Source organism: Haematobia irritans, chromosome 5, assembly GCF_050003625.1.
Source record: "Haematobia irritans isolate KBUSLIRL chromosome 5, ASM5000362v1, whole genome shotgun sequence".
NCBI classification, from domain to species: Eukaryota; Metazoa; Arthropoda; class Insecta; order Diptera; family Muscidae; genus Haematobia; species Haematobia irritans.
This window is the reverse complement of record NC_134401.1, coordinates 137,947,302-137,962,661: the sequence shown is the minus strand read 5'-3', so window position 1 is coordinate 137,962,661 and position 15,360 is coordinate 137,947,302. Positions and strand designations below refer to the sequence as shown.

Sequence of the window (15,360 nt, the reverse complement as noted above, 5' to 3'; positions counted from 1 at the left end):
TCCGTTTGAAAATTGGTACGTGATGTTGGTATATGCCCGCAACAACTTATAGCCTTTATATACTGAAAAAATATTTACGTGATATTAAAGATTAAAGATAAGATTACCTAAATTTTAGTATGCGAAATATACAAAATATTAAGGACAAATTTCTTTAAAATAAGGAAATTTTATTTAAAATAAAGTTTATAATCTTTGCTTTAAAATTTTTTTCATTAAATTTAGGACACAAATTTTGTAAAGTTGCGTCCCTCCGTTAAAGTCGCATGTCTTTAAACTAAGGCTAATTTTCCTTAAAGTAAAGAAACACATTTTTGATTTAAAAAAATTGTGCTTAAATTAACTTAAATATTGAAACTTTAGATTTAAGATAAAAACGCTTCAAATATAGGCTAAGACTTATTTTGAGGATGTAGCGTCTTTGGTTTAAAGTGGTTTGGAATTAAGAAAACATTTTTTACTTAGAACTATCCGTTATAATTTGGATTTTTAAACTGGGATTTGTTTGTTCGTGAGCACGTTTATTAATAAAAATGTAAGGGAATGTAAATTTGATAAATGAGATCTGTATCCTAATTTTAATTTTATTGGTCCTAGATTTAAAGCCAGATAGGTCGCCAAAAAATTTCTTTATTTTAAAGAAACCGCATCTTTGGATCGGAATCAATACCAAAATTCTTAAGGGAATGTCAACATCTTTGGATCCAAGTAAACTTTTTTTTGAGTGTATAAACCGATCCCCTGATTTGGTCTACTCATCCGTTTGAAATGGGGTATGTGATTTTAGTACACACAGAGAAGGAATATGATCACCTCAACCATGTTTCAAGAGCAAAATGTTATTTTTGAATGTGACCATGTAACATGTTTGTCGCAACCATGTTATTTTCTTGAAGATTATGTGTCTGATTTCGGCAAACATATTATTTTTGGCGAGAAAAGAACATTTTTGCCATAAGCATGTTACATGGTCACCATCCAAAACAACATTTTGCTCAAAAAAAACATTTTGCTCTTGAAACATGGTTGAGGTGATCATATTCCTTCTCTGCGTGTATATGCTCTCTAACAAAAGCACAAAGTCAATCGTTTGTACACGAAAATTAAAATATTCAACTATTTAAATTTTATTAAATTAACTCATTATTGTGACATAATAGTGGAACCTCTAACAATATTATTCGAAAACTAATGTTATTTAAATTAAGTAAAATTACACGTAAATATAAAAAATAATATATATTACTTCAATTCAGAAATCTTCTGTAAATTTTCCTGTGAAGTGATTTTTGTGATGTGGATGTGAAGATTTCTTTAACAATATAAAACCATCATATTTATATTCACAAATATCTTCAACATGTTCTTTAAACATTATCGTATGTAACAAATTTCTTTGTCAGATCTCGTATGTCCAAACACACGTAATAAGCGTACAATAGGATATATTGCAATGACTTCTATTCCTAAAGAGACACAAAATAAATAAAAAAATAAATGAAGTTCAATTAATTACTTTTACCTATAAGCGCCGTGTATACAGCATAATGTTCCATATTTTGTTCTGAATTTCTCCACAAAATTTGGTACATATAAAATACGTCAATAATAACCGAGAGCACGATAATTGTTATAAGCCAAGGCAATAGGAAATATTTAGATTTCTATGAAAAAAGGAATTAAATTAGAATTAAATTAACATTAATTTTTTATTTGTCCCATATATAATTACCTTTGCTATACCAGCAATCATTAGAAAAGATGTCAGAACAATTGTAACAGCAAAAATCAATAGAACCATAATTTCTATGGGAATTTTATTGTCATTATCTGGAATCAAACAATAAGGAGTAGATAGTTAACAGGTTGGCTGATAAGTCCCCCGTCTGACACATAGATGGCATTGCTAGTATTAAATGCATATTATTTTTATATAGTGTTAGTCGTGTCAAAATTTGACGTCTGTAAGTCAATTAGTTTGTGAGATAGAGCGTCTTTTATGAAAATGTAAAAAAAATGGAAAAAAAAAAGAATTTCGTGTTTTGATAAAATACTGTTTTCTGAAGGGGAAAAATTCGGTGGGAGCAAAAACTTGGCTTGATAATGAGTTTCCAGACTCTGCCCCAGGGAAATCAACAATAATTGATTGGTATGCAAAATTCAAGCGTGGTGAAATGAGCACGGAGGACGGAGAACATCAAAAAAATCCACAAAATGATTTTGAATGACCGTAAACTGAAGTTGATCGAGATAGCAGAGGCCTTAAAGATATCAAAGGAACGTGTTGGTCATATCATTCATCAATATTTGGATATGCGGAAGCTCTGTGCAAAATGGGTGCAGCGCGAGCTCACATTTGACCAAAAACAACAACGTGTTGATGATTCTGAGCGGTGTTTGCAGCTATTAACACGTAATACACCCGAGATTTTCCGTCGATATATGACAATGACAATTCCGTCGATATATGATGGCTCCATCACTACACTCCTGAGTCCAATCGACAGTCGGCTGAGTGGACAGCGACCGGTGAACCGTCTCCGAAGCGTGGAAAGACTCAGAAGTCCGCTGGCAAAGTAATGGCCTCTGTTTTTTGGGATGCGCATGGAATAATTATAATATAATAATTATCGATTATCTTGAGAAGGGAAAAACCATCAACAGTGACTATTATATGGCGTTATTGGAGCGTTTGAAGGTCGAAATCGCGGCAAAACCGCCCCATATGAAAAAGAAAAAAGTGTTGTTCCACAAGTCATTGAGAACGATGGCAAAAATTCATGAATTGGACTTCGAATTGCTACCCCACCCACCGTATTCTCCAGATCTGGCCCCCAGCGACATTTTCTTGTTCTCAGACCTCAAAAGGATGCTCGCAGGGAAAAAATTTGGCTGAAATGAAGAGGTGATCGCCGAAACTGAGGCCTATTTTGAGGCAAAACCGAGACCATATACTAACACCATGTACCAAATTTCAGCCGGATCGGATGAAAGTTTCTTCTCTTAGAGGCTTCGCAAGCCAAATCTGGGGATCGGTTTATATGGGGGCTATATATAATTATGGACCGATGTGGACCAATTTTTGCATGGTTGATAAAGACCATATACTAAAACCATGTACCAAATTTCAGCCGGATGGGATGAAATTTGCTTCTCTTAGAGGTTCCGAAAGCCAAATCGGGGGATCGGTTTATATGGGGGCTATATATAATTATGGACCGATGTGGACCAATTTTCGCATGGTTGTTAGAGATCATATGCTAACACCTTGCACCAAATTTCAGCCGGATCGGATGAAATTTGCTCCTCTTAGAGGGCCTGCAAACCAAATTTGGGGGTCCGTTTATATGGGGGCTATACGTAAAAGTGGACCGATATGGCCCAGTTTCAATACCATCCGACCTACATCAATAACAACTACTTGTGCCAAGTTTCAAGTCGATAGCTTGTTTCGTTCGGAAGTTAGCGTGATTTCAACAGACGGACGGACGGACGGACTAACATTCTCAGATCTACTCAGAATTTCACCACGACAGAGAATATATACTTTATGGGGTCTTAGAGCAATATTTCGATGTGTTACCCCCCATCCTATGGTGGAGGGTATAAAAATCATATTGAAACCTCGATGTCCACATTCCATAAGTTTGAGTCATTGTTATCAAATGTGTTTGTGTGTGCGTGTATAATTTTAATTTACTTACATATATAGAATGTCGATGAAAAATAATTAATTTTAATTAATTGTGCTATTGTTAGCAGTAAACTTGTTATTGCCGACACAGTCCCAATAATATAACCCAAACGGAAAATTTCTTTTGCGGCCATTTTTCCGACTATCCAAAAAACTGCACAACGTTAGTATATAAAGCTTGGCTTCGAACTGATTAGTCAGAGGGATGTGCTATGTGCCGTAAAAAGCTTAAGCGATAAAAACAAATTAATCAATTGTATAGTCTCACATGGATAAAGCAATTGTTTGTTAAAATTTCCATGAGAGAGATGTTTTCGTTTTTTTTTTTCAAAACTCAACTGCACTTTTTATTGGGGAAATGTAAAAACGCGAATATTTACTTTTACAATTATTTTGTTTGGATTTTTTTTATAATACTCTAATTTTTTTGAAGATTAGAGTATTTTTGACAGATATGTTAGGACAGCATCCTCCTTCTGAGTCAATCCAGCCCTTGATCTCCGTCCGTCCGTCTGTCCATATATTTGTTGTTCGCAGGATTTTGATCGCAATTATTAACCGATTTAGATTAAATTTTGTACAGGGTGTTTTTTTGGCATAAGGACGAATTTAGAAAAAATCGGATTCAATTCAGATACAGCTCACATATATATGTGTATCGCCCGATTTCAACAAATGCGATCATAAAGGGTGATACGGTCAAAATTTGGTCAATATAAACTTGACGTATTTCTTTCAATTTTGTGTGTGTGTGTGTAGAATGTTGCTCTTATTTTGATTTTGGAATTCACTCTTCAGTTGTCAAAATGCCGTCCAAGCAAGAAGAGCAGCGTATCAAAACTTTGCTCGCGCATCGCGAAAATCCGAGCTACTCGCACGCAAAGCTGGCAAAATCGCTAAAAGTTGCCAAATCAACCGTTACAAATGTAATTAAAGTGTTTGGGGAACGTTTGTCGACAGCCAGGAAGTCTGGATCGGGGGGAAATCGAAAACCGGAAGCCGCTGAGACGACAAAGAGAGTTGCCGGTAGTTTCAAGCGAAACCCTAACCTCTCTCTCCGAGATGCCGCAAATAAGCTGGGTGTATCGTCTACAACCGTGCATCGAGCCAAAAAACGAGCCGGACTATCGACTTACAAGAAGGTAATGACTCCAAATCGCGATGATAAACACAATACGACGGCCAAAGCGCGATCCCGGAGGCTGTACACGACGATGCTGACGAAGTTTGACTGCGTGGTAATGGACGACGAAACCTACGTCAAAGCCGACTACAAGCAGCTTCCACAGGACAGGAGTTTTATACGGCAAAAGGAAGGGGAAAGGTAGCAGATATTTTCAAGCATATAAAACTGTCAAAGTTCACAAAGAAATATCTGGTTTGGCAAGCCATCTCTACCTGTGACTTGAAAAGCAGCATTTTCATAGCTTCCGGGACTGTCAACCAAGAAATTTACGTGAAAGAGGGTTTGAATAAACGTCTGCTGCCTTTCCTGAAGAAACACGGTTGTTCCGTACTGTTTTGGCCGGATTTGGCATCTTGCCATTACGGTAAAAAGGCCATGGTGTGGTACGCCGCCAACAACGTGCAGGTGGTTCCCAAGGACAAGAACCCTCCCAACACGCCAGAGCTCCGCCCAATTGAGAAATACTGGGCTATTGTCAAGCGGAACCTAAAGAAGACCAAAAAACTGCTAAGGACGAGCAGCAGTTCAAGGCAAACTGGCTTTCTGCGGCGAAGAAGGTGGACAAGGTGGCTGTACAAAATCTGATGGCAGGTGTCAAGCGTGAGGCCCGGCAATTCGGATTTGGAAAAGCGAAAGCCTAACTGAATATTTTTCCTGAATTTTATACTAATTGAACTTGAAAAAGAAATTTAATTTGATTTTTTAAATAAACGATTTCACCGATTTACACGCGTTTTCCCTTGACCAAATTTTGACCGTATCACCCTTTACTAACTTCAGGTACCAAATTTCAACCGAATCGGACGAATTTTACTCTTACAAGAGGATCCGGAGGTCAAATCTGGGGATCGGTTTATATAGGGCCTATATATAATTATGGACCGATTTCGACCAATTTTTGCATGGGTGTTTGAGGCCATATATTAACACCACGTACCAAATTTCAACTGAATCAGATGAATTTTGGTCTTCCAAGAGGCTCCGGAGGTCAAATCTGGTGATCGGTTTATATGGGGGCTATAAATAATTATGGACCGATGTGGACCAATTTTTGCATAGTCATTAGAGACCATATATTAAAACCATGTACCAAATTTCAGCCGGATCGGATGAAATTTGCTTCTCTTAGAGGCTCCGCAAGCCAAATCGGGGGATCGGTTTATATGGGGGCTATATATAATTATGGACCGATGTGGACCAATTTTTGCATGGTTGTTAGAGACCATATACTAACACCATGTACCAAATTTCAGCCGGATCGGATGAAAGTTGATTGTCTTAGAGGATTCGCAAGCCAAATTTGAGGGTCCGTTTATATGGAGGTTATACGTAAAAGTGGACCGATATGGCCCATTTGCAATACCATCTGACCTACATCAATAACAACTACTTGTGCAAAGTTTCAAGTCGATAGCTTGTTTCGTTCGGAAGTTAGAGTGATTTCAACAGACGGACGGACGGACATGCTCGGATCGACTCAGAATTTCGCCACGACCAAGAATATATATACTTTATGGGGTCTTAGAGCAATATTTCGATTTGTTACAAACGGAATGACAAAGTTAATATACCCCACATCCTATGGTGGAGGGTATAAAAAAAAACAAATTAAAATTTTAATTGGAAATTTTTTTGTGATATTTTTTTCTGTGTACAGACAAGTATTGTTAGATTGCCTTAGTATTTTTCCCTGATCCAAACTATATGTACTTTATATTTCTATGTACGGAAATCGATAATTCTATGTATTACAAACGGAATGGCTATCTTTTTATACATCCATCACTTTCATGTTGGATGTGTCTTTCACCCTACATCTGGTTAAACATTGTACTCTATAGTTGTTTTAGTTTTCAAGTCCATTTTACTGGCAAACGATTGAAAATCAATAACAATCGGACACTTATCAGCAATGGGATGACGCATTTTTTTTTAATTTGAAATCTCAATTTATTGCAATACCCTTTGAGAGCTCACTTATGTTCATCTCACTATTCCACACAACTGACCACTGAGAATAATAGTTTCTTATCATTAAAAGTTTTTTTTTATTTATTTATTTGGTTTGCTTTTTTCGAATCTACCTAGAAAATTTAAATAATTTATTGCTATAGTGCTAACAGTATCAAATACACAATGATTAGGAAACGACTAAAAATAAATTAAATTACACAAAAATCGCTTAAACAGTTGTTTTTTATTTTTTGTAAAAAAAAAAAACAAAAAATTATTAAAACAGATATATCGAAATTGTTGTAAATATGGGTTTGGCGAAACATGGAATTTTAGTGGCTGTGGTTACAATCCTAATGAGCTTTATGATCCTTCGTATGGAATGGGCTACGGTGCGTTATATTTTACTCTCTAATGATCATCATGGTAAGTAAAATCGACGAAACGATTATATTGCGCCGATTTGTATTATAACTTTTCGACGATATATTTTTATTAGATATTCGTGAAATGGTTGCTTCAAATGGTAAGGTTACAGCAATCAAATCTGAAATTCGTCTATATAGGTCATGATTGATGCCTTACATCACAGAGTGTGATTTAATATAAGTGTGCCTATAAGAAATATTCATATTGGTCCTTGATACTATATCATATATGGGTCCGGCCAGGAAAAGTGGGACATAGTGAGTCAGGGATTTTGAACTTTCATCGATATATCGAATGCATATAAAATAAATTGTGGCCAAAATTTGTCTAAACTTCCCTCAGTTGTTGTTGCAATTTCTAAATTGAAAATTTCAGAAATTTTGCCTTTTCTGTATTACTTAAAATTCTATGGTTTTTCGCAAAAACGACTAAATATACATGGAAAATGAATTTTTTCGTTAAAAAAAATTAACAATTTGAAGATGGCATATACTGGAAAAAATTAATTTTTATACCCACCACCATAGAATGGTGACGGGGGTATAATAAGTTTGTCATTCCGTTTGTAACACATCGAAATATCGATTTCCGACTATATAAAGTATATATATTCTTGATCAGGGAGAAATTCTAAGACGATATAACGATGTCCGTCTGTCCGTCTGTCTGTCTGGCTGTCTGTCTGTTGTAATCACGGTGCAGTCTTCAATAATGAAGCAATCGTGCTGAAATTTTGCACAAACTCGTCTTTTGTCTGCAGGCAGGTCAAGTTCGAAGATGGGCTATATCGGTCCAGGTTTTGATATAGTGACCATATAAACCGACCTCCCGATTTGGGGTCTTGGCCTTATAGAAATCGTAGTTTTTATCCAATTTGCCTGAAATTTGAAATCTAGAGGTATTTTATGACCATAAAGAGGTGTGCCAAAAATGGTGAGTATCGGTCCATGTTTTGGTATAGCCCCCATATAGACCGATCTCCCGATTTTACTTCTTGGGCTTATAGAAACCGCAGTTTTTATTCAATTTACCTGAAATTGGAAATCTAGAGGTATTGTAAGACCACAACTACGTGTGCCAAAAATGGTGAGTATCGGTCCATATTTTGGTATAGCCCCCATATAGACCGATCTCCCGATTTTACTTCTTGCGCTTATAGAAACCGCAGTTTTTATTCAATTTACCTGAAATTGGAAACCTAGAGGTATTGTAGGACCACAAATACGTGTGCCAAAAATTGTGGGTATTGGTCCATGTTTTGGTATGGTCCCCATATAAAGCGACCTCCCGATTTGGGGCCTTGGTCTTATAGAAACCGTAGTTTTTATCCAATTTGTCTGAAATTGGAAATCTAGAGGTATTTTAGGACCATAAAGAGGTGTGCCGAAAATGGTGAGTATCGGTCCATATTTTGGTATAGCCCCCATATAGAGCGATTTCCCGATTTTACTACTTGGGCTTCTAGAATCCGAAGTTTTTATCCTATTTGCCGGAAATTGGAAATCTGGAGGTATTTTCGGGTCATAAAGAGGTGTGCCGGAAATGGTGAGTATCAGTCCATATTTTAGTATAGCCCCCATAAGAACGATCTCCCGATTTAACTCCTTGGGTTTCTAGAAACCGTAGTTTTTATCTGATTTGACTGAAATTGTAAATATTCTAGTATTTTAGGCTCACAAAAACGTGTATCGGATTAAGTTTTTATCGGTCCATTTGGTAATGCCTCCATATATACCGACTTCACTTCTTGAGGGTGTAGAAGGCGCACTGATCATGAAAATTGCTTGAAACTCAATGTAAAATTTCCAGATTTTACTTCTACAGATTTAAGATTTCAAATCAAGACGTTATTTTAAAATTCTCTTTTTCAAGACGTTATTTATAATTTTCTTACAAGAGATGTTAATGATTCCTCTAAAACTCAAACAAAAATGGTTCTTATAAATCCAGAATCTGATATAGTCATCATAGGTGAAATCTTTAAATTGATCTTCGGGAAATGTCCTCAAGTCCTCAAGCCCTCCTGATATTTCAAAGGAAACCTTAATATTTAGTTCATGGTGGTGGGTATTTAAGATTCGGCCCGGCCGAACTTACTGCTGTATATACTTGTTTTTGAATAAAATAATTGTATTTTGAATACAGGATGGCTGATATGAATTGCAACCAACATTGCTATCTTTCCTAAACCGATCGACTGACAGCTAACGGATATTATTCCAGTGACAGTTAATTTTATTGTTTACAAGTTTACAAAAGCGTGTTGTTTTCTTGTATGCAGAAATAAAGTTATTCGTGATGGAATTCAAACATGTAAATGTGAATAATTTTTTTTTATTTCTGGTACCATTATTCGTTCATGGTAACGAACAACGGTAGTGTGGCATTGGGTCCAAAAGGTGGACGAAAAAATACCTTAAATGATCCAAAAAAAGAAGCCGGATTTGATCGAAATTCACGTGGCAGTGGTTGGACTAAAGCCATTGAAGTAAAAAACAAGTATAAACAGCAGTAAGTTCGGCCGAATCTTAAATACCCACCACCATGAATCAAATATAGTAGTTTCCTTTGAAAATTTAAGGGGGATTTGATGACAGATATTTTTCCAAGCACATCAGTTCAACCAGTACGCTTCCCGAAGATGAATGTAAAGATTTTACTTATGAAGACTATATCAGATTCTGGATTTATAAGAACCGCTTTGTGTTTGAGTTTTAGAGGAATCATAAACATGCAAGAGTGCAAGAAAATGATGAATGATGATAAGTGTGCAGGAAAATGATGAAATACCGCCTTGATTTGAAATCTAAATTCTGTAGATTTTTACCCCAATAATTTAAATGCATACGTGAAGTAAAATTTGGAAATTTTACATTCAGTTTCAAGCAGTTTTCATGATCAGTGCACCTTCTGTACCCTCAAGATCTGAAATCGGTCTATATGCAGGCCTTACCAAATGGACCTATAAAAACTAAATCATATACGTTTTTTGTGGGCCTAAAATGCCAGTATATTTTCAATTTGTGGCAAATCGGATAAAAACTGCAATTTCTAGAAACCCTAGTAGTTAAATCGGGAGATCGGTCTAATGGCGGCTATACCAAAAATATGGAGGAATACACACAATATTCAGAACATTTAATTGTAGTTCTAGAATCTAGACCCCAAATCGGAGGGCCGGTTTATAAGGGGGCTATATAAAAAACGGCACCGATACACAATATATTCGGCACAACTCTTTATGGTCCTAGAATACCTTTAGATTTCCAATTTCAAGCATATTGGATAAAAACTACGGGTTCTAGAAGTCCAAGAATTAAAATCGGAAGATCTGTCTATATAGGGGGGCTATATCAAAACATGGTCCGATAATCACCATTTTCGGCACACCTCTTTACGACCCTAGAATACCTCTAGATTTCAAATTCCAGGCAAATTGGATAAAAACTACGGATTCTAAAAGCCCAAGACCCCAAATCGGGTGATGGGTTTATATGGGAGCTATATCAAAACCTGGACTTAGGCCTGCGTGCAGACAAAAGACGATTCTGTGCTAAATTTCAGGACGATAGCTCCATTATTGAAGACTATAGCGTGATTACAACAGACAGACCGACAGACGGCCAGACGGACATGCTTATATCGTCTTATTTATTTAGTCGCAAATCGATATTTCGATGTGTTACAAACGGAATGACAAACTTATTATACCCCCGTCACCATTCTATGGTGGTGGGTATAAAAATGGAAGAGCTGACTGATGCACCAAAACAAGTTACATTGGAAAGAGCCAAGGAGTTAGGTTAGGTATAGTGGCGGCCCGATATTTCAGGTTCACTTAGACTATTCAGTCAATTGTGATACGACAGTGGTGAAATTCTCTCTTATCAGTGAGTGCTGTCCGCTTCTATGTTTAGCTCAATGATAAAGGATCTCCTCACCCAATGACAAAGGATCTCCTCACGGCGTTCCACACCCAGAGAGGGAATATGATCACCTCAAACATGTTTCAAGAGCAAAATGTTATTTTTGGATGGTGGCCTACATGGTCATGGTTATCGCGACCATGTTATTTTCAAGGAAATTATGTATCTGTTTGCGAAAAGCATTTTATGTTTGGCGAGAAAACAACATTTTTACGATAAACCATTACGTGGTCACAATCCAAAAATAAAATGTTGCTCTTCAAACATGGTTGAGGTGATCACATTACTTCTCTGCGTGCACATTGCAGTGAAACCACTTAGAGCAGCTTTTAAACACTCAGAAATGTCATCAGCATTAGGTTAGGTTAGGTTATGTGGCAGCCCGATGTATCAGGCTCACTTAGACTATTCAGTCCATTGTGATACCACAGTGGTGAACTTCTCTCTTATCACTGAGTGCTGCCCGATTCCGTGTTAAGCTCAATGACAAGGGACCTCCTTTTTATAGCCGAGTCCGAACGGCGTTCCACATTCCAGTGAAACCACTTAGAGAAGCTTTGAAACCCTCAGAAATGTCACCAGCATTACTGAGGTGGGATAATCCACCGCTGAAAAAATTTTTGGTGTTCGGTCGTAGCAGGAATCGAACCCACGACCTTGTGTATGCAAGGCGGGTATGCTAACCATTGCACCACGGTGGCATTACTGAGAGGGAATAATTAAACGCTGAAGAACTTTCTGGTGTTTCGTCGAAACTGGAATTGATCCCATGACTCTGTATATGCTAGGCGGGCATGCTAAACATTGCACCACCCAAGGAGTTGCTTGGCTTGCCCGAAAGTGGCCAATTACCGAATTTGGTTTTCTTTCTTACTTGCCAAAGAGATCAGCTTGCCTCCAGAACGCAAATACCGCCGTTACGGCACATTATCGCTCACCGCTCGTATCGACCGTGGGGCCCAGGCACCATAGCACTCAGCCCGCGCCATCCAAGAATGGCTTAAAAATGGGTTCCTCGTTTCATTACTATCACACAATGGCCATTCGGATCTCAATCCGTTGGAATTTTGCGCTTTGGGCATTTTGGAAAGTAAGGTTGGCACCAAAAAAATGCCATGGTAGCAATCATCTTAAGGCAACTATTCGCCAGGAATGAACAAAAATACCGCACAACCTTTTTTGTGCAGCGTGTGATGGCTTTGTTGGTCGTTTGAAGGCCGTATATAAATATATCAACGAAATGTCAAATTCCTGACATAACCATTATTCAGATGGACTCATCTTGTACCTCCTCTGACACTCTATCCCTGTAATGATGACAAAATATTATAGATCTGGAGATATTGGACTCTTTGTAACACTATCATGGCGTTTGACAATGCTACCAGTATCATTATAACGATTTATGGTGTGACACTCACCAAATTAAGTTAATTTTGAGGTGTTTAAGCAAGCCGGTTGTGAATTTGCAACCAAAACATAATAACTACCGAATTTTACTAGTTTGAAAGATATTTTAGTTTGAAGTTTGGGACAAGTCATATAAGCAATCCTGTAATATCAGAGAGCTCTGAGTTATATGAATGAACAATGGTATTACAATGACTTGCCACTATAGAAGGCCGGGGAGATTTCAGTAGACCTGCAATTGACAGTAAAATTTCCGACTCTCCCTTTCTCTCTCTGATTACAACCTTACCTCACCATCCATTTTTTATATTTTCATTTTTTAATTTTTTATATTATTTTCATTTTCTTTTATTATCATTTTATTTCAGATGCTAGCATCGAATTTATAGTAAATCATATTGGCCTTTTTGTAATTGCACTTTTAGCAAAATTTACTGCAGTCCTTATGATTTGGGGTATTGTCAAGGTAATTGATAAATTATAATTTAATTGCCGTATTCATACATATTTGTTTTCTATTTATTATTAATATCTTCCTTCATGGCTTAGAATTGTCGTTTTTCTTTTGTGTTTGTTTTGTATTTTTCAGAATTACCATAGACTCTTAATACCATGGCTAATTGTCTACGGGTTAACAGTAGTTTTATGTACCATTAGCATTTGGTATGATGTTGTTACTACCACTTTCCAATTTGATAATATTCTATTTGGTGTTATATTATTGGGTAAGTTTTCCAAAGTGCCTTTATGGAATACATTTTTTTTATTTATTGATTTTTATTTTCAAAGGAATTCAAATTATAATTGTTTATCCTGTCTTTCTTCTATATGCAAATATACGCTTTGAAAGCCAAGACATACCTGAAGATTTATCGAATATGTATAGACCTCATAAGTATCATAGTTATGATGATTTTTTACGAAAAACATCACTTTAGTATTTAAGATTAAAATATGTACCGGATACCATTAAGAGTGAAATAATAATAATAAAATAAATTTTAATATATATTTGTAATAAAAGTATTGGGTAGGTTAGGTTATGTGGCAGCCCGATGTATCAGGCTCACTTAAAAGTATTTACCGCTGTAAGTTCGGCCAGGCCGAATCTTATATACCCTCCTCCATGTATTGCACATAAAGTTTTACTAAAGACTAGTATCCACAATCGGATTACTTGGTATGTGATAATACTTGCCGATGACAATGTGCTTCTTAACATTGTCTTCTAAATTGTAAGTTAGTCCATATGGAGTCTGCACACAAAATTTTTTGTTTCTTATTTAATCAAGAAATTAATTGATCTAATTAATTTTTTAATTGAAATATCTTTAATCACAGAATTGGTAGTATAAATTAAAAAATTAATTCATCCAATTAACAAATTAATTGATCCAATTAACCAATTAATTGATCCAATTAAAAAATAATGAATACTATTAATTTTTGTGATTGGTTTTTGTTTCAAGTAAACATTTGTTGAATCAATTAAATTTTTAATTGAATACTTTTTAAAACTCAACTAAAATTTTAATTGGAAAAATTTTAGTAAAAGTTTTTTCTGTGTATGTTAGACAAAAAAGGCAGATTAAATACATATATAAGACAATTCAGTTCTTGATCGGTTTATTGAGGAATCAAATTTTGCATGATTTTTATAGGCCATCTACACTGAAAAAAATATTGTCGTGAGGTCAAAGATTTCATGTCTTTAAAATACGAATACAAATTTTGCTTAGCATAGAAGACGCATTTCTCTAAAATAAAGTTATTTTCCTTGTCCAAAAGCCGATAAACTTTTCAATGAAGTCGTATTGTCCTTATAATTAAGTGATTTGACTTAAAAATGGGTATCTTAACATGAAAGAAAAAATTTATAGGCTAAGGTCAACTTGACTTTAATAATTCAGAAAAATTCTTTAAATTTAATGAAATTATCTTTAAATTTTTTGTCTTTTTGCATCTTGACTACAAAGCAAAAAATCGTTCAAATATAGGACATGTTTTTCAAAACTTTATTTTAAAGAAGTTTTTTACTTCAAACATAGCATAATTTCTATTGGAAGTCGAGTCCTAATTTGGAAAATAAAGTTGCCGTTAACTCGTTTTTAAAGGACTTTTATAGCATATGAAGAAAAAAAGCTGAGAAAGCGAAAAATTAAAATTTGCTTCCTAGAAGCAAGTACACAAAACCTAAATTTAAAAGATAATTGTGTCTTAAAAGTATCCTTACTTGTATTCTCCGCTTCTTTGGCTCGGAATCAATACCAAATTTTTTAAAGTAAAGACAAAACCGAGTATGCTTTTTTTTCAGTGTATAAACACAACGTTCCAAATTTCACCCGGATCGGTTGAAAAATTTTTGTTCGATCGCAAGCCTGATAAAAATATGTAAATAATTGTGGTCCTTCGGGGAACTTCGTGTCTCGCTTACAATGTTGAACGATTTTTTTTATGTTTTTCGTGTCTCGCTTACAATGTTGCACGAATTTTTTTATGTTTTTATCACGACTCCTACACCCTCAAAAAAAAAATTGCCTTTGTAACATACACTCCCAAACACATTCTGCTTCAAGCATATATATTTTCAGAATTTTTGCAAACAAAAATTTGGGTCGCCTAAGCTTTGTCCACATTTGAGAGGTGTTCAGTTATATAATATGTATATAATATAGCAACCGTCTTACGACAATTGTCCACCGTCATTCTTAAGATTGTCAAGTTTGAGGGGTTTCACTGTATTTTTTGTTGTATCTAATGCT

The 15,360-nt window shown here is 35.7% G+C and overlaps 2 protein-coding genes across 2 annotated transcripts; one reads left to right on the top strand and one right to left on the bottom strand.

The window, feature by feature from the left end:
- Positions 1 to 1,103: 1,103 nt before the first annotated feature.
- LOC142238606 (uncharacterized) lies at positions 1,104 to 3,892 on the bottom strand. The gene is made up of 4 exons (XM_075310299.1): positions 3,705 to 3,892; positions 1,733 to 1,830; positions 1,523 to 1,664; positions 1,104 to 1,466 (listed from the first exon to the last, which is right to left on the bottom strand). The coding sequence occupies exons 1-4, from the start codon at positions 3,826 to 3,828 to the stop codon at positions 1,375 to 1,377; spliced, it is 456 nt and encodes a 151-aa protein (XP_075166414.1). The 5' UTR covers positions 3,829 to 3,892; the 3' UTR covers positions 1,104 to 1,374.
- Positions 3,893 to 6,994: 3,102 nt separating this feature from the next.
- On the top strand, positions 6,995 to 13,607 carry LOC142237814 (uncharacterized). Its single transcript, XM_075309241.1, has 4 exons — positions 6,995 to 7,259; positions 12,967 to 13,064; positions 13,188 to 13,323; positions 13,388 to 13,607. Exons 1-4 carry the CDS (start codon positions 7,142 to 7,144, stop codon positions 13,534 to 13,536), a joined length of 501 nt encoding a protein of 166 aa, XP_075165356.1. The 5' UTR covers positions 6,995 to 7,141; the 3' UTR covers positions 13,537 to 13,607.
- The last annotated feature ends 1,753 nt before the right edge of the window (positions 13,608 to 15,360 follow it).

Coding starts and splice junctions, on each gene's coding strand:
- LOC142238606 (XM_075310299.1), bottom strand. CDS start 3,828: ATGGCCGCAAAAGAAATTTTCCGTTTGGGTTATATTATTGGGACTGTG. Junction 1,831..3,704: donor TTCATCGACATTCTATATAT/GTAAGTAAATTA, acceptor GTTTGATTCCAG/ATAATGACAATAAAATTCCC. Junction 1,665..1,732: donor TGATTGCTGGTATAGCAAAG/GTAATTATATAT, acceptor CTTTTTTCATAG/AAATCTAAATATTTCCTATT.
- LOC142237814 (XM_075309241.1), top strand. CDS start 7,142: ATGGGTTTGGCGAAACATGGAATTTTAGTGGCTGTGGTTACAATCCTA. Junction 7,260..12,966: donor ACTCTCTAATGATCATCATG/GTAAGTAAAATC, acceptor ATTTTATTTCAG/ATGCTAGCATCGAATTTATA. Junction 13,324..13,387: donor ATTTGGTGTTATATTATTGG/GTAAGTTTTCCA, acceptor TTATTTTCAAAG/GAATTCAAATTATAATTGTT.